The following is a 26237-nucleotide window of genomic DNA, read 5'->3' as shown; positions in this document are numbered from 1 at the left end:
TTCTAACAGTTAAATATTTGCATCTTTAATTATTGTGTTCACTAAATATTCAGTTATCTTTTTATGAAAGTAATCAAATGTTTATGTAAGAAAATCAATATGAATTTCTTGCTTAAAATAGTGAAGTAAAGTTTAGATACTGATATTTTTAGCATAATAGTTTTTTTTTAACATAATGGGCTTGTGAAAAATATACTTTTCCTATGCCCATAATGTATAAAAAATAATTATTTCCCAATCATGTAAGACTGGTACTTAAGTTTAAAAAGAGGAAGGGAGATAAAAAATAAATGTTGTATTCTTTTATTCTGTGTTATATAGCATGACTTTTTTTTTTAATTGAGGTATAATTGACATATAACATTATATTAGTTCCAAGTGTTTTACATGATAATTCATTATTTGTATACATTGCAAAGTGACCACCACAATAAGTCTAGTTGACATCTGTCACCATACATAGTTACAAAACAATTTTTTTCTTGTGATGAGAACTTTTAAGATCTACTCTTTAAGCAACTTTCAAAATGCAATACAGTATTATCACCTGTAGTCACTATAACATGACTTTTTAAATGTTTTCATAAACTTAGAAATCACAGTTGTATAAAGATACATGCTGAATCTTTATCTATTATAAAAATAGATTTAACAGCTGTTACAAACCTAAGGAGGGGGTGGTGTGATTCAGTCATGGGACTCTGCATTATAAGAACCCTGAGATATTGTCATCTGGTCTGGAGCTTAAACTTCTGTTACTCTTTGCTGTAGCCTGTTTTGTTGTTTTCAGCCATCATTATCAGGACTTTTTACTTATATTGAACCAAATGACCATTTGGATATCATAACAGCACCTTTTTCCTGGGCTTGCAGAATACAGATAGTACTTATATGTTCTATTCTTATGTATTCAAATCATAGTTGTCCAAGAGAATTCAAATTTCAGAGGAAAGTGTTTACACCTGGACTGTGTGGGATGTTTGGGTTTGTGCTGATAACTGCTGCCTTTTCATCACATCCAAGCTGTGATTAGAGGGGGCCCTTCCAATTCCATAATCTAGTAACATAGACTTCACTAACTAAACACAAAATAATAAGATCCTTCTTAAAGGTATATAAAAAAACAAATTAATATGCATGAAAATAACTTTTTCTAAATAAATTTAAGAGATGTGAGAAGGCAGAATGGATCAGGAAGATGAAAGGATTTCTTAAACATAAAGAGAAATAAACATTATTTTACAATATAGTGGAGAAATTTCTCAGCTATGGTAAATATCAATAGCTATAACCCATATAAACAAAAGCTCTTCGAGGTTCTCAGTTTTTAGGAGTGCAAAGGGGTCCCGAGACCAAAACATTTAAGGACCATGGACGTAAGTGTCTCGGCTTACTGGGAAATTAACCAAGTCTCCAACGAAAGGAAGCATTGTGACTGATGACATTGTGTGTTAAAGGAATAATTTTGAAAGCCGATTTCACTTTATCAGAAATGACATTCATCAGAATTGGTGTTAGCATGAAGAAGGAACCTAAGTTTTCTTAAAGCCTGTTGAGCGCCTTACTCCTTCACATGTTCATCCCCTATGATTTACACTACCTGTGCTGTAAGAAGTGTCCCCACTGGGCAAGCATGAAGAGAAACCTTAGGAAGACTAGAGGCAGTTTGTTGAAGGTCACAGAGCTAGTAAATCACAGAATTAGAATTCGAAGGTTGGTTTTCTGATACCACTTAATACCGGTGCTCTTTACACATACACAGAAGTGCCTCTGTGACATCATGTCATTTTGTCACTGAGATGTAATAATGTTCATCTATAAAATGAGCAGATTACACGATGTCGTAAACATCATTTTCTCTAGAATATGATCCAAAAAATTCTGATAAACCAAACTGGAATTCCTAGTTGGAACTTAAATCTAAGACAACATTGTCATTAAACAACATAAAGAAGAAAAAGATCTCTGTCAAAGTTTTCCCCATTTCATCCTCTTATTTTAAGAGAAACAACACAGTGTATTTGCTTGTTTTAAGTCTTTGGATAGCTGAATATAGTGCTAAGATTTTTACCCTCTGGTAAACGATTCATTTCCCATTTGGCTGCTTCTTGAAAAATGAGTTAGTTTGGAAACATGTTGTGTGTCTCCTTGAGAAAGCAACTCCTCGGCTTTCACGGGAGTCAAGCAGTGGGGGCGAGTGTGTGCCTCCCTCTGGGGGGACACGGGTGTTAATGGGCCGTGTGCTCTGTTGGACCAGGTGGCAGAGGAGCTGGGGCATCGCCCACCGCTGCAGTCAGCTGCACAGTTTAGGCCGCTTAGCCCAGCAGAACTTGGAAAGCCTTAAAAATGCAAAAGGTAAACAATTTCCATTCACTTCCGAAATCCATATCCCTTAACGGCTATACACATCTGTAAATTCTAGAGGAAAGCTAAGTGTTAAAAGTCTTTGTATTGATAGATGTGACTTTATATCAGCTGAATTTTAAAATCTGTTCCTTTGACTTATACAGTGACATAAAATTAGGCTTTAAGCTTCTACCGAATTTAATCCTGAGTTGATACATGAAATTTACGTAATTAATTGCACAGTGCTGAAAGAATGAAGCCTCTCTGGACAGTGACCAAAGGTTTGTGCTTTATCATCAGGATGTACAATAATATTTACAGACCGGTCCGGGATGAGTGCAGTGGGCCATGTGATGCTGGGAACAATGGATGTCCATCATCACTGGACAAAAGTAAGAAAAAGCTTAAAAGCAAAAAAAAAAATCTCTAATTTGTTATCGACATACTTTTGTTTCAAACTATGCTAATATGTCAGTAAACTGAAAAAAATTTGAATCATCTGTTTGCAGATCAGATGCTTAATATTTTGTAGTTTAAATTGTTAGAGGACTGATTTTTAAGTCCGTCTTTATTTGGAAATTTTATAGTCTTTTCTGAAGCATAGCCTAAAGGCCTTCATTCTGTTGTTTTGTTTGTTTTGTTTTTAGCAGATTTACTGTGGTACAATTGACTTACAATAAACTGTACATATTTAGTGGGTATAATTTGATGAGATGTGACATATGTAAATACCCGTGAAACCATTACCATAATCAGGATAGTGAACACATCCATCACCCACAAAAGAATGCTCATGTCCCTTGTAAACCCTCTCTTCCATCTACCACCCCCTACCCCAGCAACCACTGGTCTGCTTTCTGTCACTATAGATTAGTTTATATTTCTAGAGTTTTATATAAGTGGAATCAGAGTATGTTGGGGTTAGGATCTGATTTCTTTCATTTGGCATAATTTCAGATTCATCCATGCTATTGTGTGTACTTATTCCTTTTTATTTCCACGTAGTATTCCATCATATGGATATACCAGTTTGTTTATCCATTCACTTATGGATGGATGTTGGGTTATGTCAGCTTTTGGCTACTAGAAATAAAGCTGCTATGAACATTTATCTACAAAGTTTATATGGACATATATTTCCTTTTCTCTTGGGTAAACCTAAAAGTGGAATGGCCAGATATGTTAGGGTATTTTAACTTTTTAAGAAACTGCAAACACTTGGGCTTCCCTGGTGGCGCAGTGGTTGAGAGTCCACCTGCCGATGCAGGGGACACGGGTTCGTGCCCCGGTCCGGGAAGATCCCACATGCCGCGGAGCGGCTGGGCCCATGAGCCATGGCCGCTGAGCCTGTGCATCTGGAGCCTGTGCTCCGCAACGGGAGAGGCCACAACAGTGAGAAGCCCGCGTACCGCAAAAAAAAAAAAAAAAAAAGGAAACTGCCAACACTTGCTATGGTCATCTTTTTAATTTTAGCCACTCTAAGAGGTGTGTGGTTCTATCTCATTGTGGATTTAATTTGCATTTCTCTAATGATGAATGGTGGTGAGCATCTTTTCATGTGCTCTTTTGCCATCCATATATCTTCTTTGGTGAAATATCTGTTCAAATCAAATATCTGGTAGAAAATATTTGCAAACCACCTACCTGACAAAGTCTTTGTATCTAAATATATAAAGGACACTCAAAGCTCAACAGTAAAAAAATAAACAATTAGAAAATGGGCAAAGAACATGAATAGATATGTCACAGAAAAGGACATACAGATGCCGAATAAGCACGTGAAAAACCATAGGGAAATGCAATGAGATGTCGCTGCACACCTGTCAGAATGGCTAAACTGAAAAATAACGATACCACCAAATGCTGGCTAGGATGCAGAAAAACTGGATCACTCATGCATTCCTGTTGAGAATGTAAAATGGCGCAGACACCCTGCCAAAGAGTGTGGCAGTTCCTTATAATAGTAAACACGTGTTTATCATGGGGTTTGGCAGCTGCCCTCTTGGGCATTTATACTAGAGAAACAAAACTGTACACAAATGTTCGTGAGAGCAAAAAACTAGGAAGAACCCTAATACCCTCCAGTGTTTGAATGGTGACACAAACCTTGGCACATCGATGCAACAGAACTCCACTCGGTGGTAAGAAGGAATGAACTGCTGATACAGGCAACAGCTTGGGTGGCTCTCAAGGGCATTGTACAAAGTGAAAAAAGTCAATCTCACAAGAATACATGCTGTATGATTCCATTTATATAACATTCTTCAAATAATAAAATTATAGAAAGAACAGATTAGTGGTTGCAGGGGTCAGGGGGTGGGAGAGCAGAGGTGTCTGTGGCTATGGAAGCGCAGCAGAGGGGATCCTTGTGATGGAACTCTTCTATGTCTTGACTGTGGTCGTGTCACATGAATCTCTACGTGTGATAAATCTGCATATGATTAAATCCACACGAGTGCAAGTAAGACTGATGAAATCTGAACAAGGTTAGTGGACTGTAGCCATGTCCGTTTCCTGGTTGTGATTGTATATAGTTTTGCAAGATGTCACCATTGGAGACACTGGGTGAAAGACGTGTGAATCTAAAGTTATCTCAAAATTAAAGGTGTTTAAAACGTAGCTACCATTTACACATGAATAACTCGTTGAGAGAAAAATTGAAAAGTAGGTAGTAAAATTGTTTTTCAGAAAGTGTTAGAAGTATATTATAAATACTTTGTAGAATTTTTATACTGCTATTGCTTTTATTATAGCAGAGTTTTTGATGCCTTTCAACTCCTCTAATATAACTGCAACTTTCTGTATAAAATCTGAGTCCGTAATGTAGGACACAGGTCCTTCCCCGACCCAGCGCCACCTGCCTCTTCAGCCTCGCCTCCTTCCACTTAGGCCACCCTCCAGCCACACCAAACTCCTTGTTTTTGAACCTGCTTTGTCCCTATTCGTGCTTCCAGGTTTGCACATGCTTTTTTCTTCCCCTGAAACTTTCCCACATGCAGCTAACCTTCTCTACTCCTTTTTTTTTTCATTGAAATATAGTTGATTTACAATGTTGTATTAATTTCTGGTATACAGCAAAGTAATTCTGTTATACATACATATACATATTCTTTTTTATATTCTTTTCCATTATGGTTTATTACAGGATATTGAATATAGTTCCCTGTGCTATACAAGAGGACCTTGTATATCTATTTTATATATAGTAGTTTGTATCTGCTAATCCCAAACTCCTAATTTATTCCTCCCCCACCTCCTTCCCCCTTTGGTAACCATAAGTTTGTTTTCTATGTCTGTGAGTCTGTTTCTGCTTCGTAGATAAGTTCACTTCTGTCATAGTTTAGATTCCACATATACGTGATATCATATGGTATTTGTCTTTCTCTGTCTGACTTGCTTCCCTTCTCTAGGTTCATCCATGTTGCTGCAGATGGCACTGTTTCATTCTTTTCTCTGGCTGAGTAATATATGGATATATGGACCACATCTTCTTTATCCATCCGTCAATAGACATTTGGGTTGTTTCCATGTCCTGGCTATTGCGAATAGTGCCGCTATGAATACTGGGGTGCATATATCTTTTCAAATTATAGTTTTGTCTGGATATATGCCCAGGAGTGGGATTGCTGGATCATATAGCAACTCTATTTTTAGTTTTTGAAGGAACCGCCATACTGTTCTCCATAGTGGCTGCAGCAACTTACATTCCCACCAACAGTGCAGGAGGGTTCCCTTTTCTCCACACCCTCTCCAGCATTTGGTATTTGTAGACTTTTTGATGATGGCCATTATGACCAATGTGAGGTGGTACCTCATTGTAGTTTGGACTTGCATTTCTTTAATAATTAGCAATGTGTCTAACCTTCTCTAAATCCTCTTTATCTCTTCATATTGATTACATTAGACATCTTTAGAAACCTTTGCTTGACCCTCCAGTCCCTTCACCCTGATGTGGCACTTGGTACGCTGAATTCTGATTCTTGTTTTGTTTCCCTGCACCCTGACCATGAGCCCTGGCAAACAGGGACACAAATTCTTATAATCTCTATATTCCAAGGACCCAGTTTAGTACTTAAGTACATGATAGGTGCTCCATAATTGAATTTAGTTGAATTAAGGGAAATTCTGAAGGAATAGACTTTCTAATAGAATAGAAATTCTGAAAGAATAGACTTGGAATTGAAATATGTAGACTTTATTTCTAAAACCCTTCTTTATTATACCATTTAATCTTTCTAACCTAATTTGAGATTCTTACCTGAATATTTAAATGTTAGGACTTAACACTTATTTTTATTTGGAACATATTTCTTTTCTTCTGCAATCTCTTCAATTCCTAGCTAAAAGTTCCTAAGATTTACAGTGGTTTATTTTGAATATTAATACTTCCAGCATTCCGTAGCTTTTTTCTTATTGCTTACTTGAACTTTCCTTCTAGGAAAATAATTTATCATTTTCTTGTTAGAATTTCTCAGTACCATTTATTGGAGTCCTGAACTTGGACTGTTAAAGTACCATAAAACTAAATATTCCTTCCCTTTTTTTCAAAAAAAAAAAATACTGTAGCTTTTTGAAAGATTACCGAGTTATTTTGACCTGCAGAGGAGCCTGATGCTTCTGGAGGACCAAATAAGCTGTCTTCTAGGTGGCATCCAAGTTGTTTATATCGAAGAATTACAGCCAGTGTTGACACTTGAAGAATATTACTCTCTTCTCGACGTGTTCTATAATAGACTCTTGAAAAGTCGAATACCTTTTCACCCTCGAAGTTTGCGTGGTTTGCAAATGATCCTTAACAGGCAAGTATCTAAAACAATTACTTTTATTCATTCAGTCAGATGGGCCGTGTGTGTCTATGCATGAAATTGTTTTGTATTTCCATGTGTGATTCTTAGGAATTAAAGAAAGGAATGTCACCACCTCTGTTGGCAACACTCTTTTAAACTTGAGAAAAGCCAACATGAGAGGATTGAAAGATTGAGTCTCTAGAACATTCTGTAAATATATTGCCACTTACAGGGCAGATCAGTCCTGTGGAAAACTTTATAGGGTTATACTAATGTGAAATCAACAGTGTGCATATCAGGCACCGTGCTTGGTACTTAAATGCATTATCTCTTCAGCTCTCACAACCTCACCATGGAGTGGGTTACTACCCCCATCTTACAGATGAGGAAGGTCACAGGGCCAAGGAAGGGTGTGGTTATCCTGATAGTGTGTCCCCTTGGGGACAGCAAAACTTCAAATCAATTCTGCTATACAGGAAGTCCACTACATATGAACCTTCAAGTTGCAAACTTTCAAAGATGCAAATGTGCGTTCACCTGTCCAATCTCATAAGTTAGTTCATGTGTCTGCTGTACATTGTCACATGCGTGCATCCTCTACAAGTGGTTGTGCTTTTGTGTACTTCACTGTACAGTACTGTAGAGAGTACAGTATCTTTATTTCAAGTGTTTGTTTTTTATGTATTATTTGTGTGAAAAGTATTATAAACCTACTACAGTACAGTGCTATATAACCAAATTGTGTTAGTTGGGTACCTAGGCTAACTTGTTGGACTTAAGGAACAAATTGGACTTAGGAACGCACTCTCGGAACGGAACTTGTTCATATGTAGGGGACTTACTGTACCTTTGAGGTGGGTTTTCTTGATGAGTTCTTTTCCATTAATCAGACTAAGAAAATCGTTTCTATGGGGGTAGAGAGGTTGCTGATTTTTCCTTTTACGTATGCTTTATTACAGTGACAGATATGCTCCAAGTTTGCACGAACTTGGGCATTTTAACATTCCTATCCTCTGCGATCCAGCAAACCTCCAGTGGTTTATTCTCACCAAAGCCCAACAGGCAAGAGAGAACATGAAAAGAAAAGAAGAGTGAGTGCTCTTAGCTCTCTTCCTGTCTTACCATTCCGTCTAATCGTTGAAAATATTCAGGTAGTCAGAACTCATAAGTATGGGAATTAAAACTGTATTGAACTTAGGATATCGACTGTATTAAACTATATGTCACTTAGGAGTAACATTTATTTTTTCCCACCCGGTTGTGCCAGGGATTGGATGTGGCTGTTTTCTCAGTATAATAACCTCAGTTGCATTCCCACCATGTACCTCAATTTGAGAAGCAGGGCTTGTTAATATAAAAGTCAACTCAGAAGCAGAGTGAAAGATAAGAGTATCAGAAAGAAACTGTGCAGATGGAAAAGGGTGGCAACAAGGGGGGAAAACTCAGTTACTACTTGATTAATTACAATCTTCACTGTTTAAAATTTTGAAATCTGCTGAAGGAAACAAGCCCCGTCTGCACTGTCATTAAATTGAGAAGAAATCTTAAAGTGAAGAAGGTTTTTGGTTCATAAGCAGTGCTGTCTCTATGCCATTTGTATCTTTGAAGGAATCCTGTTGTAGTCAGTAGTTTTGTAGGCAGTAAGATAGTGTTGATGATGTTTCAAGGATCTACTATGAAGAAAGGGAGAGTATTATATTCAAAACAGGGTGGTTTTCCTAAAGATGTGGCCTAAGGAGGTTTGGCTAGCAAGGATTCATTCATTCATGCAGCCGTCATTTGCTGTGACCGTTGTGGATCGGAAGCTGTGCAAGGCGCCACTGGTAGAAAGATGAAGGCCTGGTCCCGAGGCTCGCGGGAGACGCAGGTGCCCTCAGTGTCAGGGGTGGTGGACGGAGAGGGGTCATGTGTGAGAGGAGCCAAGGCTGATGCTCTGGGAAGAGAACAGGAAGCAGAGGCTGTGGCCGAGGAGGCCGAGGCTGACGTGTCTGGGGAGCAGGGTAAGGAGGGCGGCGGCATGAGCCTGGTGGGTGGAGGACCGGGGTGATTGTCCGAGTGTGCTGCTGGGGCCCCCCTCTGGTTACTTACTTCTCTGGCCTCGCTGCCCATTCTCTCCTCGATCTACACAAATTGCTTGTTTCAAAAGCCAAGGATGTGGGCTTCCCTGGTGGTGCAGTGGTTGAGAGTCTGCCTGCCGATGCAGGGGACACGGGTTCGTGCCCCGGTCCGGGAAGATCCCACATGCCGCGGAGCGGCTGGGCCCGTGAGCCATGGCCGCTGAGCCTGCGCGTCCAGAGCCTGTGCTCCGCAACGGGAGAGGCCACAACAGTGAGAGGCCCGCGTATCACACACACACAAAAAAAAGCCAAGGATGTGAAACACAGAAAGGGTGGCCACGCAGGAGGGCTGTGGACATGATCCGTGTCCCAGGAGATGATGGGGTCATTTTATGCATCAAATAAGTGAAGGAGTCACATATCTGTTTCACTTGTGGAATTGGTGACAGTTCCTGGCCAGATCCTATTGAACGAATAGCCTGCTTCTTGATTGGTTGGTGAGCATTTGTGTTGTTACCTTTTCTAACCATAAGTTTGTTTTCGAACTCTATGAATCTGTTTCTGTGTTGTTAATAAGTTCATTTGAATCATTTTTTCTTTAGATGCCACACGTAAGTGATATTATATTTATCTTTCTCTGACTTCCTTCCTTCCCTTAGTATGATCATCTCTAGGTCAATCCATGTTTCTGCAAATGGCATTATTTTGTTCTTTTTTTTTTTTTTTTTTTTGCGGTACACGGGCCTCTCAGTATTGTGGCCTCTCCCGTTGCGGAGCACAGGCTCCGGACGCGCAGGCTCAGCGGCCATGGCTCACGGGCCCAGCCGCTCCGCAGCATGTGGGATCTTCCCGGACCGGGGCACGAACCCATGTCCCCTGCCTCGGCAGGCGGACCCTCAACCACTGTGCCACCAGAGAAGCCCTATTTTGTTCTTTTTAATGGATGAGTAATATTCCATTCTATGTATGTACCACATCTTCTTTGTCCATTCCTCTGTCTATGGACATTTAGCTTGCTTCCATGTCTTGCCTATTGTAAACAGTGTTGCAGTGAATGTTGGGGTGTATGTGGCTTTTCGAATTATGGTTTTCTGCAGATATACGCCCCAGCAGTGGGATTGCCAGATCATATTATAATAGCTCTAGTGTTAGTTTTTTTAAGGAACCTTCACACTATTCTCCATAGTGGCTGTTACTGATGTCCATTCCCACCAGTGACATAGGAGAGTTCCCTTTTCTCCGTGGCCTCTCCAGCATTTATTGTTTGTAAATGTTTTGATGATGGCCATTCCAACTGGTGCGAGGTGGTACCTCATGGTAGTTTTGCTTTGCATCTTTCTAATAATTAGCAATATTCGACAGATGAATGGATAAAGAAGATGTAGCACATATATACAATGGAATACTCAGCCATAAAATACCGAAATTGAGTTATTTGAGTTATTTGTAGTGAGGTGGATGGACCTACAGTCTGTCATACAGAGTGAAGTAAGTCAGAAAGAGAAAAACAAATACCATATGCTAACACATATATATGGAATCTAAAAAAAAAAAAAAATGGTTCTGAAGAACCTAGGGGCAGGACAGGAATAAAGATGCAGAGGTAGAGAATGGACTTGAGGACACGGGAGGGGGAAGGGTAAGCTGGGACGGACTGAGAGAGTGGCATTGACATAAATACACTACCAAACGTAAGGTAGATAGCTAGTGGGAAGCAGCCGCATAGCACAGGGAGATCAGCTCTGTGCTTTGCGATGACCTAGAGGGGCGGGATAGGGAGGGTGGGAGGGAGACACAAGAGGGAGGGGATAAGGGGATATATGTATGCGTATAACTGATTCACTTTGTTATACAGCAGAAACTAACACAACATTGTACAGCAATTATATTCCAATAAAGATGTTAAAAAATAAAATATTTTTTTAAAAGTTACCGATGTTGAGCATCTTTTCATGTGCCTTTTTTTTCAACAGTGTAAAATTTACCTCTTGAAATTGGCTTCTTGAAAGTCTGCCCTGTTTGAATTCTTTTGCGATTACCAACCCCAGGACATTTCTTGAGGGCAGGTGTCATTTACAGCCCCCTCCCCAGGCCTTGTGACAAGTGCCCATCAGCACTGGTTTTTAACTTGTTTTTCGGGGAAATGGCCACAAGGCGGCAGGATTTCTTCATGCCAGCTCTGCTGCCTTGGGCACCCAGAACCTTAGGGAAACTCTTGTTTCTGGGTTGTAAATTAGAACAAACACCCAAGGGCTTTTGTCTCACTGCCCCTTCCCCCTTACCCTTCACCACCAGACAATACCCAACCCCTGCAAAACTGCTCTGCTGAGTGTGCTGTCGTCCGGAGGCGGGGCGACTGTACGGACGGAGCTGGAGGTGGGAGCCCCACCACTAGGAGACGTGGAGACCAGGTGACTTTTCAAATTCTTCCAGCCCAGAGAGTCCACCATCCTTTGGGTGCAGTAGGCTTGGTTTAGCTGTAGGAGGGCCCACCTGGATCTGGAGGTTGTGGTCCCATCCAGAGGGGACCAGGCACAAGAGGGCCAAGGAGGGGCTCATTTGCTGGCATATCCTGCCCAGCTCCCTCAGCCCCAGGACAGTCCAGCCTTGGGAACCAAGCCTGCTCAGGCTCTAGGGATGTGACACCTGCCCAGGTCTTAATATTCACAAGGCCTGCAGGGCTGTAAATAAATAACACCTGTCCTCAAGAAATGTCCTGGGATAAGTAATCCAAAAAGAATTCAAATCAGTGCAGTATTTCAAGAAGCCAATTTCAAGAGGTAACATTATTCACACTGTTTAAAAAAAAAAACAAAACATGACAAGATGCTCAACATCCCTAATTATTAGAGAAACGCAAATCAAAACTGCAACAAGGTCTCACCTTGCACAGGTCATAATGGCCATTACCCAAAAGTCTACAAACTATAGTAGCTGGCGAGGGTGCAGAGAAAAGGGAACCCTCCTAAGCTGCTGGTGGGAATGGAAACTGGTAACAGCCACTATGGAGAACATCATGGAGGTTTCTTTAAAAATTAAGAATAGAACTACCATATGATCTGGCAATCCCACTCCTGGGCATATCTGGAGAAAACCATAATTTGAAAAGGCACATGCACCCCAACGTTCACTGCAGCAGTACTTACTGTAACCAAGACATGGAAGCCTCCTAAATGTCCATCAGCAGAGGAGTGGATAAAGAAGATGTGGTCCATATATACAGTGGAATATTACTCAGCCATAACAAAGAACGAAATAATGCCATTTGCAGCAACATGGATGGACCTAGACCTCAGTGAAGTGAGTCAGACAAAGATAAATACGATTATCACTCCTATTTGGAATTAATTTTTTTAAATGATGCAAATGAACTTACACAACAGAAACAGACTTAGACTTCAAAAACAAAGTTATGGTTACTCAAGGGGAAACATTGGGGGGGTAGGAATAAATCAGGAACTTGGGATTAAGATACACACAGTACTACATGTAAGACAGAAAAACAAGTACCTAGTGTATAGTACTGGGACCTCTACTGAATGTGATAATCTATATGAGAAAAGAATATATGTGTGTGTATAACTAATCACTTTGCTTTACACCTGAAACTAACAATGTTGTAAATCAACTATACCCCAATAAAGTCTTAAAAAAAATAAGCACTGAAGGATAAACCAGAAATTTTAATTAATTAATTGTAAGTCTCACCTACCTTCCCTTGTGAGGCCTGAGGATCTTGCTGCATCGTATCTGCTGCTTTTTCTGTTTTCGCACTGGGCGTTCTATAGCTTTGAAATAGTGCCAGTAGATTTTTAAGGAAGGAAAATAAAAAGAAATAAAAATGAAATATTTTAGTTTTTGAGCGTTTCATCCACCAGATGCTGAGGTAAATCCAACCCCGTGATCCATCTTGATTCCTGTCCTGCTTCCTCATTCCCCACATCCGGGCCGGCAGACCTCTCAGCTCCACGTTCTCCGTCTCTCCAGAACCCCGCCCGTCTCGTGTCCCTTCCCGCTGCGCCCGGGTCTCAGCCTCCACCATCCTGTGATGCCCTGTCCCGTGTCCGCGCCCCGGCATGCACGCCCCCGCCCAGTGGACTCTCAGCCGAGCAGCCGGAGCGAGTGGTCCTTTGAGAGCCCGGATGTGTTCCTGCCTGCGAGGCCCTGCCGGCGGCCTCCTGAACTCGCCTCCTAAGACGCTGCCCTCACCCCTGCTGCTTCTGCCAGAGGAGCTTCTTACCTCCTCAAGGACACGCGCTCTGACCCTGCCTGGAGCCCTTCTCCCCCATGGCTTCAGGCTCCGCCCCTTCCCAGCCTCAGGTCTCAGCTCCCCTGCCATCCAGCAGCTTCCCCTCATCCCTCCCACCCGCCACCCATCTCCCTATGACACGCTGTTTTCCTTGTTCATTTAGTGTCTGCCCCCGCCCCCCGCCCCAGATAGCATGTGAGCTTCATGAGGGCAGAGAGGCTTTGTCTCTTTCGTTCGCTCCAGTGCCGGGGTCGGGGCCTGGCACATGGGAGGCTTCAGTCAATACTCACCGACTGGATCCACTGACGCTCATGCTTCCCTGGCCTCCTTCTGGCTCTGGGCTCCGGAGCCTTCATCCCTGTCCCCTCCAACACGGAGGGTAAAGAAACCATTTGCTGCTGGTCCCATCCCGCCTGCCCCCTTGGCCTGGGCCCCCTACAGCCGTCTGCCCTGGCCCGGCTGAGTCTCCCCTCCCCGCTGCCTTCTCTCCTCTCCCTGTGCCGCGGTCCCTCCCTAGTCTGGCCGCCTGCATCGCAGCCACTTGTTGCTGGTTAGACAGCCTTCTTGCCTTAGATGAAGCCTGTTCTGAGACAGTGGTTTTCAGACACTTTGAGCTGCATCTCTCTTTATAAAGTGGATTCTCAAGTGGAAAACCAATTGATAAAGAAAGATCAAGGTTGGCAGGTGCTCCAGTTGAAAAGGAAAGGAACTGGAGGCCGTCCATACGCACGAGGGCCCTCAGAGCACCTCTGCACCACCCTCAGCTTGCTGAGCCGTTTAAAGACCACTGTTCTAAGCTAACATCTGGGTCCTGTCCTTCCAGCCCCTGCACGACTTCTCCAGGTTGCCTGACTTTCAGCGCCTGTGTCTTACCCTTGGCGGGCAGAAGACAGAACCTGTGCCCTGGTGGGGAGGGCGGCCTCCTCCAGCCTCTGGTCCTGGGGTTTTTCAGGAATCTCCAGAAGTCGCTCCTGCCCGGGTCAGGGTTGGACTGTAGGGCCTCCTGAAGCTGCCGGGGGCGCTCTCAGCTTCCTGCTTTTCTCAGTCACCAACAGCTGCTCCCTGAGGAGGGATAAGAGGCTTTTGAATTATGCATTAATTAGACAACAAGGACCTATTGTAGAGCCCACGGAACCATACTCAATATTTTGTAGTAATCTATAAGGGAAAAGAATCTGACAAAGAGTAGATATATGTATGTATAACTGAACCACTTCTCTGTACGCCAGAAGCCAGCACAACATTGTAAATCAACTATACTTCAATTAAAAACATTTTTTAATTAGAAGTTAAACTTAAATAAAAAATAAAGGGCTTCCCTGGTGGCGCAGTGGTTGAGAGTCCGCCTGCCGATGCAGGGGACACGGGTTCGTGCCCCGGTCTGGGAAGATCCCACATGCCGCGGAGCGGCTGGGCCCGTGAGCCATGGCCGCTGAGCCTGCGCGTCCGGAGCCTGTGCTCTGCGGCGGGAGGGGCCGCAACAGTGAGAGGCCCGTGTACCGCAAAAAAATAAATAAATAAAAAATAAAAATTTTTAAAAAGCCAAAAAAATTATTGTATTAATTATCTTTACCCCATTACTGGTAAGAAGATTTAACAAATACTTAGAGATACATGTGGTAATAATAGGTGCTACAAGATACCTATGGACAGTCTTCTGAGCGTATAATTTGGCCTTTGTGGATACCATTTTCAGTGTTGAGAGTAGAAAGTTATGGCCCAATATACAAAAATATTTTTTACATTTTATGTTCTTTTATTTGGTTATAGCTTGTGGCAATCAGATGTTTGTTTTCAACATAACAGGTTGAAAGTCATTGAAAACGAATTGATGCAGGCTTCCACGAAGAAATTTTCTCTGGAAAAGTTTTATAAGGAGCCCAGCGTTTCAAGTATACAAATGGTGGATTGTTGTAAGAGACTTCTAGAACAATCACTGCCTTATCTACAAGGGATGCACCTGTGCATTTCACATTTTTACTCTGTAATGCAGGATGGAGACCTTTGTATTCCTTGGAATTGGAAGAATGGAGAAGCCATTAAATAACACAGAAATCTGTATTATTTTTTAAAGAGATAAGAAACTGCTAAACTTATTTAAATCCACAATTTGATGTAACAGTATTACTGACATGTTACAAGAACAAAGTTTCTAACTGCTGCTTTAAAAGTAGACTTTTTAAAAATTAATTTCTATTAGGAAACTTGTTTTAAAAAGGTTTTATCTCCCAATCTTGTAGTGTTTCTTATCTGATTCGCAGGACTGGCTGAAAAGATGTTAGAAAGAAAGGATTCTACAGGGTGAAAGATTATATATATATATATATATATATATATATACACACACACACACATATATATATATATATTTTTTATGAGTGAATGTTGGTAAGTATAAACAGGTCTCGTTCAATATAGCTCTGGAGTTGCAGAACTCATTTCCACCTGTAACAATTCAACATGCGACTTTATAGTTACATCACATGTATCGATACACACACCTGTATTTCACAGCCAATTATGGACAGTTTGAGTCCAAAACAGATGACTGATGGGTAGTAAAAATTCGTTAATCAAATTTTGCCTAGGGGCTTCCCTGGTGGCGCAGTGGTTGAGAGTCCGCCTGCCAATGCAGGGGACATGGGTTCGTGCCCCGGTCCCGGAAGATCCCACGTGCCGTGGAGCGGCTGGGCCCGTGAGCCATGGCTGCTGAGCCTGTGCGTCTGGAGCCTGTGCTCCGCAACGGGAGAGGCCACAACAGTGAGAGGCCCGTGTATCGCAAAAAAAAAAAAAAACTTGCCTAAAGAGAGAGTAGATGGGAAAAAGCAATTGAATTAATAAATGATATTGACATTATCATAAGCTGTCTGATACAGTTTGTTAAAGCATTTCCAGAATGCATTCCCTATGCATTAAGATAGTCTAACTGTTGATAGCCTATAACCAAGAAACAGTGAATTTTTTTGAAACACTGAATGAGGTGATTCATTTGTTTCAAGGACAAACACTATCCAGAAAAATCCTTGTTTCTCAAAGAGTTCCATCAAGTAGGGCCAAGTTTAAAATGATTCGGGCCGTTCAGGATCTGCCACCCCTCTCAACCCCAGTCTTCCAATGATTAGAACGCTGGTTAGAGCCCCTCTGAGTCACCCCCTGTCCATAGTTGTGTGGACTTTCCTGGACCCACCACCCAGCCCAGCCCCAAGCCCTATAGACAGACACAGGGCTTCTCTCTGTGGATATTTCCCTTAGGATAATATTTTTAACCAGATCCAAAAACCTCTTCAGCTTGTTTCTCAAAAGGACAAGGTGAATCCAGGTTTGTAACAACATTTTTGAGGCTCTTACTGCTGAAGAAATAAGAAAGGAATTTTTTCCATAGTGCGTTAGAAAGGAAAAGACATGTTAAAAATGATTCTCGAAGCATGGTGCGAGATTATTTGAATGATTATGATTATTTGAACGCTTTAAATTCAAATGTGTGTTTGAATAAGTATTGATTTGTAATTATTATAGTTTGTGCATATCACCCCTTTTAAGCTGTGCCTAACAACTGTACTTAATTTTTTTTTCTCATATAAAAATGTTGTTGCCTATAAGTTTTCCAGAGCCAAATGATGGGAGTGAAAAATTCTTTAGAGGTTACATAGGAAAATTTATTTGAGGGAATTCCCTGGAGGTCCAGTGGTTAGGAATCCACACTTTCACTGCCAAAGGTGAGGGTTCGATCCCTGGTTGGGGAACTAAGATCCCAAAAGCCATGCAGTGTGGCCAAAAAAATAATAATTTATGGAAAAATAGGTTTGGATTATGCCATTTCTAAAATCAACTAATATAGAATCCTCAGTAATATGTTTTGAATTGGACTTTGTCTCAGAACTAATTGTTACATAATAAGTAATACGCTAACCAGATAATTGTTTTCTCACTATTCATTTGTTAATAGTTTATAACTATATCAACATAAAGGAATCTACAAAAAATTGGTGGCCTGTTTATGCCTGTTTGACTTCCTCTTCGAATCGAACATAAAAGTTCTGGAAAACTCTCTCCCACCACTGAAAACTAGGACAGGATGAGACCCCTCTAACCTCAAAGCCTTGGGTCAGAAATGATCTCCAGAGGGACCTGAGCTCCAGCCTCAGGCCAGAGCTCTCCCAAGGAAGAACCAGGCCATGAGCTTGCCTGGGGGCTGTACCCTCTGCCCAGGCTGTCCAGTCAGGGAGGCGTATGTCCAGAGCCACGTCTGTCCACAGGACAGGTCTCCCCAGGCCCTGCTTCCTCCTTTCTCTCTTCAAAGACTCTGCCTCCAGGCAGCCTCCCTGAGCTCATGAGAGGGGCTATGGGCCTTGAGGGGTGGACAGGTGGGCAAGGGGAACCAGGGCTGCCTCAGGAGCCAGCTCACCTTTGGAACCTGTAACCCACCCCTCCCTTGGCCTCAGTCTCCCCATCTGTGAAACATGCCCATTCTTGGAGCTCCTTCTCACCCCCAGTGAGTCTGTCCCAGGAAAACAGAGTCCTCCCTTGGATGGTCCTTGGCCACCAGCCCAGGTGCCTGTTGCTGCTTAACAGCTGGACGAGGAAGAAGAGGAGGAGGTGGAGCAGCCAGTGACCAGACAGCACAGACCTGGGTCAACGCCACGCGACCCTCTTCCCTCCACGCCCCTCCGACTGCAGCCCAGTCCTACTGGTCACTCAAAACCCTTCCCTCAGGCTTCCCTGGTGGCGCAGTGGTTGAGAGTCGGCCTGCCAATGCAGGGGACACAGGTTCGTGCCTCAGTCCGGGAAGATCCCACATGCCGTGGAGCGGCTGGGCCCGTAAGCCATGGCCACTGGGCCTGCGCATCCAGAGCCTGTGCTCCGCAATGGGAGAGGCCACAACAGTGAGAGGCCCATGTATCGCAAAAAAAAAAAAAAAAAAATCATAAAATGTGGGAGAGGGGAGTAAGAAAATGTAGGTTTTTTTCTAGACCGTTTCTGAGCTTATATGACTACCAGTCTAAAGAAAATAGATACAATAATGGGTTAACATATTTGAAAACCAGGGTAACCACAAATCAAAAACATACAATAGGGCTTCCCTGGTGGTGCAGTGGTTGAGAGTCCGCCTGCTGATGCAGGGGACATGGGTTCATGCCCCAGTCCAGGAAGATCCCACATGCCACGGAGCGGCTGGGCCCATGAGCCATGGCCACTGAGCCTGCGCATCCGGAGTCTGTGCTCCACAACAGGAGAGGCCACAGCAGTGAGAGGCTCGTGTACCACAAAAAAAAAAAAAACAAAAAAAACATACAATAGGTTCACAAAAAACAAAAAAAAAGAGAACTCAAACATAATACAAAAGAAAACCATCAAACCACAAAAGGAAACAAAAAGAAAAATAAAGGAACAAAGAAGAAATACAAAATCAATTGGAAAGCAAGATTTTAAATGGCAATAAATATATATCTAACAATAATTACCTTAAATGTCAATGGACTAAATGCTCTGATCAAAAGACAGAGTGACAGATTGGATAATAAGAGCCTACAATATGCTACCTATAAGAGACCCACATAGATTGAAAGTGAAGGGATGGAAAAAGTTATTTCATGCAAATGTAAATGACAAGAAAGCAGGGGTAGCAATACTCACATCAGACAAAAACAAACTTTAAAACAAAGGCCATAAGAGAAGGACACTATATAAAAGAATCAATACAAGAAGAGGATATTATACTTATTAACATATATACACCCAATATAGGAGCACTTAAATACATAAAACAAATACTAATGGACTAAGGGAGCTATTGACAGGAATACAACAATCGTAGGAGACTTTAACAATCCACTGACATCAAGGGAGAGATCTTCCAGACAGAAAAATCAGTAAAGCAACAGGGATCCTAAATGACACAATAGAACAGTTAGACTCAATTGATATTTTCAGGACATTACATCCCCCCAAAAACCAGAATACACATACTCTTCAAGCACACATGGAACATTCCCTAGGATAGGCCACATACTAGGACACAAAACAAGCCTCAACAAATTTAAAAGGATAGAAATTATTTCAAGCATCTTTTCTGACCACAGTAGCATGAAACTAGAAATCAACCACAGAAAAAGAAACAAGAAAAAAGGTATTACATGGAGACTAAACAACATGCTAGTAAAAAACCAGTGGGTCAATGATGAAATCAAAGAGGAAATTAAAAATATTTGAGACAAATGACAATTAAAACACAACCATACAAAAATCTATGTGATACAGCAAAAGCCGTCCTAAGAGGGAGGTTCATAGCAATAAAGGCCTTCCTCAAAAAAAAAACAAGAAAAATCTCAAATAAACGAATTAACCTATCACCTAAAATAATCAGAAAAAGAAAAACATACAAAACTTAAAGTCAGCAAAAGGTAGGAAATAATAAAGATCAGAGAGGAAACAAATAGAGATTTTTTAAAAATAGAAAAAAATCAATAAAACCAAGAGCCAGTTTTTGAAAGCATAAACAACGTTGAAAAACCTCTGAGAAGGCTCACCAAGAAAAGAGAGAGGACTCAAATAAACAAAATATGAAATGAAAGAGGAGAAATAACAACCAATACCTCAGAAATACAAAAAACAATAAGAAAATACTATGAACAACTATATACTAACAAATTGGACAACCTAGAAGAAATGGACAAGTTTCTAGAAATATACAGCCTGCCAAAACTGAATCAAGAAGAAATAGGTAATTTGAACAGACTAATCACTAGAAGTGAGATAGAATCTGTAATTTTAAAAACTCCCTGCAAACAAAAGTCCAGGGCCAAATGGCTTCACTGGGGAATTCTATGAAACATACAAAGAAGAAGAACTTACACCAAGCCTTCTCAAACTCTTCCAAAAGATTGAAGGGGAGGGACACTCCCAAAGTCATTCTATGAAGCTACCATCACCCTGATACCAAAACCAGACAAAGACACTGCCAAAAAAGAAATTACAGGCCAGTATCTTTGATGAACATACATGCAAAAATCCTCAACCAAGTATTAGCAAACTGAATGCAACAACACATAAAAAGGATTATATACCATGATCAAGTTGGAGTCATACCAGGGTCACAGGATGGTTCAACATACACAAAATCAATCAATGTGATACACCACATCAACACGTGATCATTTAAAATGATGCAGAAAAAGCATTTGATAAAATGCAACATCCATTTATGATATAAACTCTTACAAAAGTGGGCATAGAGGGAACATATTTCAGGATAACAAACGCTATTTATGACAAACCCAAAGCCAATATAATACTCAACAGTGAAAAGCTGAAAGCCTTCCTGCTGAAATGTGGAACAAGACAAGGATGCCCACTCTTATCACTTCTATTCAACATAGTATTGGAAGTCCTAGCCACAGCAATCAGACAAGAAAAAGAAATAAAAGATATCCAAAGTGGAAGTGAAGAGGTAAAATTGACATTATATGCAAATGACTTGATACTGTATGTATAAACTCTATGGACTCCACACAAAAAACTACTAGAACTTATAAACAAATTCAGCTATGTAGCAGGATACAAGATTAACATACATAAATCTGTTGAATTTCTTTACACTAATAAAATATCAGAAAGGAAAAGTAAAAAACAATCCCTTTTAAAAGTGCATCTTTAAAAAGAAGAAAAAAACAAGCCTAGGAATAAACCTGAACAAGGAGGTGAAAGACTTATACACTGAGACTTATAAAACATTGATTTTAAAAAATTGAAGATGATTCAAAGAAATGGAAAGATATCCCATGATCTTGGACTGGAAGAATTAATATTGTTCATACTACCCAAAGCAATCTACAAATTTAAGGCAGTCCCTATCAAATTACCCATGACATTTCTCACAGAACTAGAACAAATAATCCTAAAATTGATATGGAACCACAAAAGACCCAGAATTGCCAAAGCAAAACTGAGAAAAAAGAAGAAAGCTGAAGGCATAACCCCCCCAAGACTTCAGACAATATTACAAAGCTACAGTAATCAAAACAGTACAGTATTGGCACAAACACATATATGGGTCAAAGAAACAGAACAGAAAGACAAGAAATAATACCACACACCTACAGTCAATTAATCTTCAACAAAGGAGGCAAGAAATTCAATGGAGAAAAGACAGTCTCTTCAGCAAAATGTGCTGTGAAAGCTGGATAGGGCCATGTAAATCAACAAAGTTAGAACAGTCCCTTGCACCATACACAAAAATAAACTCAAAATGACTTAGAGACTGAAATATAAGATGTAACATCATAAAATTCCTAGAAAGGAATACAGGCAAAACAGTCTCTGGCATAAATCGTGCCAATATTTTTTTAGGTAAGTCTCCCAAGGCAAACAAAATAAAAGCAAAAATAAACAAACGGGACCTAATCTAACTTAAAACCTTCTGTGCAGCACAGGAAAGCATAAACAAAATGAAAAGACAACTTGTGGACTGGAATAAAATATTTGCAAACAATTTGACTGAAAAGGCTTATTCCCAAAATATACAAATAGTTCATACAACTCAGTAACAAAAAGGCATGATACAAATAAATTTAGAAAACAAACTTATGGTTACGAAAGTGGAAGGGTGGTGGGGAAGGATAAAACGGGAGTTTGGGATTAGCATATACACACTACTATACTTAAAATAGATAAACAGGGACTTCCCTGGTGGCACAGTGGTTAAGAATCCGCCTGCCAAGGCAGGGGACACGGGTTCAAGCCCTGGTCCAGGATGATCCCACATGCCATGGAGCAACTAAGCCCGTGCTCCACAACTACTAAGCCTGCTCTCTAGAGCCCACGAGCCACAACTACTGAGCCTGCGTGCCACAACAACTGAAGCCCACTCACCCTAGAGCCCACACGCAGCAACTACTGAACCCACGTGCTGCAACTGCTGAAGCCCACGCGCCTACAGCCTGTGCGCCGCAACAAGAAGCCACCGCAATGAGAAGCCCGTGCACTGCAACAAAGAGTAGCCCCCGTTTGCCACAACTAGAGAAAGCCCACGGGCAGCAACGAAGACCCAACACAGCCAAAAAATAATAAAATTAAATAAAAATTAAAAAAAATAAACTACAGCAAGATATCACCTCACACCAGTCAAAATGGTGATCATCAACAAGTCTACAATGATAAGAGCTGGAGAGGGTGTGGAGAAAAGGGAACCCTCTTGCACTGTTGATGGGAATGTAAGTTGATACAGCCACTATGGAGAACAGTATGGAGGTTCCTTAAAAAAACAAAAATAGGGCTTCCCTGGTGGCGCAGTGGTTGAGAGTCCGCCTGCCGAAGCAAGGGACACAGGTTCGTGCCCCAGTCTGGGAAGATCCCACGTGCCGCGGAGCGGCTAGGCCTGTGAGCCATGGCCGCTGAGCCTGTGCATCCGGAGCCTGTGCTCCGCAACGGGAGAGCCACAACAGTGAGAGGCCCGTGTAATGCAAAAAAAATAAAAATAGAACTACCATATGACCCAGCAATCCCACTACTGGGCATATACCCTAAGAAAACCATAATTTTAAAAGTGTCATGTACCACAATGTTCATTGCAGCACTATTTACAATAGCCAGGACATGGAAGCAACCTAAGTGTCCACAGACAGGTGAATGGATAAAGAAGATGTGGCACATATATACAATGGAATATTACTCAGCCATAAAAAGAAACAAAATTGAGTTATTTGTAGTGAGATGGATGGACAGAGTCTGTCATACAGAGTGAAGTAAGTCAGAAAGAGAAAAACAAATACCGTATGCTAACACATATATATATATATATATATATATATATATGGAATATTAAAAAAATGGTTATGAAGAACCTAGGGGCAGGACAGGAATAAAGACACAGACATAGAGAATGGACTTGAAGACCCGGGGAAGGGGAAGGGTAGGCTGGGATGAAGTGAGAGAGTGGCATGGACATATATACACTACCAAATGTAAAATAGCTAGCTAGTGGGAAGCAGCCGCATAGCACAGGGAGATCAGTTCAATGTTTTGTTACCACCTAGAGGGGTGGGATAGGGAGGGTGGGAGGGAGATGCAAGAGGGAAGGGATATGGGGATATATGTATATGTATAGCTGACTCACTTTGTTATACAGGAGAAACTAACACACCATTGTAAAGCAATAATACTCCAGTAAAGATGTTTAAAAAAAAAAAAAAGGAAAAAGAATTCAAAACAGGGCTGACTTTCAGGAAGCCAGCTTCTTAAGGTACATTTTCCTCACACTGTATAAAAAATAAACACATGAAAATGTGCTCAACATCGTTAATTATTGGAGAAATGCAAATCAAAACTACAACAAGACACCACCTCGCACCATTCAGAATGGCCATCATCAAAAAGTCTACAAATAGGGCTTCCCTGGTGGTGCAGTGGTTGAGAGTCCACCTGCCGATGCAGGGGACACGAGTTCGTGTCCCAGTCTGGGAGGATCGCACATGCCGTGGAGCAACTAGGCCCATGAGCCATGGCCGTTGAGCCTGCGCGTCCGGAGCCTGTGCTCTGCAACGGGAGAGGCCACAACAGTGAGAGGCCCACGTACTGCAAAAAAAAAAAAAAAAAAAAAAAAAGTCTACAAATAATAAATGCAGGAGAGAGCGTAGAGAAAAGGGAACCTTACTACGTCTTGGTGGGAATGGAAATTGGTAACAGCCACTATGGAGGTTCTTTTAAAAACTCAAACTAGAGCTACCATATGATCCGGCAATCTCACTGCTGGGCGTATATCTGGAGAAAACCATCATTCCAACGGACACATGCACCAGAACATTAGTGTGCTATTTAAAAGAGCCAAGACAGAGAAGCAACCTTAATGTCCACTGACAGAAGAATGGACAAAGAAGGTGTGGTACACACATAGAATGGAATATAACTCATCCATTAAAAAGAACAAAATAATGCCATTTGCAGAAACATGGATCGACCTAGAGATGATAATACTAAGGGAAGGAAGGAAGTCAGAGAAAGACAAATATGATATCACTTACATGTGGCATCTAAAGAAAAAATGATTCAAATGAACTTATTAACAACACAGAAACAGACTCATAGAGTTCGAAAACAAACTTATGGTTAGAAAAGGTAACGACACAAACACAAATGCTCACCAACCAATCAAGAAGCAGGCTATTTGTTCAATAGGATCTGGCCAGGAACTGTCACCAATTCCACAAGTGAAAGAGATATGTGACTCCTTCACTTATTTGATGCATAAAATGACCCCATCATCTCCTGGGACACGGATCATGTCCACAGCCCTCCTGCAAGGCCACCCTTTCTCTGTTTCACATCCTTGGCTTTTTAAACAAGCAATTTGTGTAGATCGAGGAGAGAACGGGCAGTGAGGCCAGAGAAGTAAACAGAGGGGGGCCCCAGCAGCACACTCGGACAATCACCCCGGTCCTCCACCCACCAGGCTCCTGACCCTGCCCTCCTTACCCTGCTCCCCGGACACGTCAGCCTCGGCCTCCTCGGCCACAGCCTCTGCTTCCTGTTCCCTTCCTAGAGCATCAGCCTTGGCTCCTCTCATGCATGACCCCTCTCCGTCCACCTCCCCTGACACTGAGGGCACCTGCGTCTCCTGCGAGCCTGGGGACCAGGCCTTCATCTTTCTACCAGTGGCGCCTTGCACAGCTTCCGATCCACAACGGTCACAGCAAATGACGGCTGCATGAATGAATGAATCCTTGCTAGCCAAACCTCCTTAGGCCACATCTTTAGGAAAACCACCCTGTTTTGAATATAATACTCTCCCTTTCTTCATAGTAGATCCTTGAAACATCATCAACACTATCTTACTGCCTACAAAACTACTGACTACAACAGGATTCCTTCAAAGATACAAATGGCATAGAGACAGCACTGCTTATGAACCAAAAACCTTCTTCACTTTAAGATTTCTTCTCAATTTAATGACAGTGCAGATGAGGCTTGTTTCCTTCAGCAGATTTCAAAATTTTAAACAGTGAAGATTGTAATTAATCAAGTAGTAACTGAGTTTTCCCCCCTTGTTGCCACCCTTTTCCATCTGCACAGTTTCTTTCTGATACTCTTATCTTTCACTCTGCTTCTGAGTTGACTTTTATATTAACAAGCCCTGCTTCTCAAATTGAGGTACATGGTGGGAATGCAACTGAGGTTATTATACTGAGAAAACAGCCACATCCAATCCCTGGCACAACCGGGAGGGAAAAAATAAATGTTACTCCTAAGTGACATATAGTTTAATACAGTCGATTTCCTAAGTTCAATACAGTTTTAATTTCCCATACTTATGAGTTCTGACTACCTGAATTTTTTTTTTTTTTTTATGGTACGCGGGCCTCTCACTGTTGTGGCCTCTCCCGTTGCGGAGCACTGGCTCCGGACGCGCAGGCTCAGCGGCCGTGGCTCACGGGCCCAGCCGCTCCGCAGCATGTGGGATCTTCCCGGACCGGGGCACGAACCCGTGTCCCCTGCATCGGCAGGCGGACTCTCAAGCACTGCGCCACCAGGGAAACCCGTACCTGAATATTTTTAACGATTAGACGGAATGGTAAGACAGGAAGAGGGCTAAGAGCACTCACTCTTCTTTTCTTTTCATGTTCTCTCTTGCCTGTTGGGCTTTGGTGAGAATAAACCACTGGAGGTTTGCTTGATAGCAGAGGATCACAATGTTAAAATGCCCAAGTTTGTGCAAACTTGGAGCATATCTGTCACTGTAATAAAGCATACGTAAAAGGAAAAATCAGTGACCTCTCCACCCCCATTCCACCCCCAAAGAAACGATTT

The 26237-nt window shown here is 41.7% G+C and overlaps 1 protein-coding gene and 1 long non-coding RNA gene across 5 annotated transcripts in view; one reads left to right on the top strand and one right to left on the bottom strand.

Annotated features, from left to right (window-relative positions):
- The window catches only part of TCAIM (T cell activation inhibitor, mitochondrial), a 37442-nt gene extending 19932 nt beyond the window's left edge, over positions 1 to 17510 (top strand). For 2 of the 4 annotated variants that reach the window (XM_022553745.3, XM_022553746.3), the window contains exons 7-11: positions 2258 to 2355; positions 2647 to 2738; positions 6913 to 7145; positions 8093 to 8224; positions 15246 to 17507. In XM_022553745.3, coding sequence (XP_022409453.1) covers positions 2258 to 2355; positions 2647 to 2738; positions 6913 to 7145; positions 8093 to 8224; positions 15246 to 15486 — 796 coding nt within the window. In that variant the 3' untranslated portion in view covers positions 15487 to 17507. Of the gene's footprint in view, positions 1 to 2257; positions 2356 to 2646; positions 2739 to 6912; positions 7146 to 8092; positions 8225 to 15245 lie in introns of all 4 variants that reach the window. The other 2 variants (XM_089919086.1, XM_022553747.3) reach the window with 2 other exon arrangements.
- Positions 9923 to 26237, bottom strand: LOC115804017 (uncharacterized). The gene is made up of 3 exons (XR_004024829.2): positions 26033 to 26237; positions 13730 to 14501; positions 9923 to 12978 (listed from the first exon to the last, which is right to left on the bottom strand). It is a non-coding gene; the product is annotated as an uncharacterized LOC115804017 (long non-coding RNA).

Source organism: Delphinapterus leucas, chromosome 10 (assembly GCF_059928025.1).
Source record: "Delphinapterus leucas isolate spDelLeu-1000000601 "Yukka" chromosome 10, BTC_Dleu_Yukka2, whole genome shotgun sequence".
Classification (NCBI taxonomy): domain Eukaryota; kingdom Metazoa; phylum Chordata; class Mammalia; order Artiodactyla; family Monodontidae; genus Delphinapterus; species Delphinapterus leucas.
This window is presented reverse-complemented; position numbering and strand designations above follow the sequence as displayed.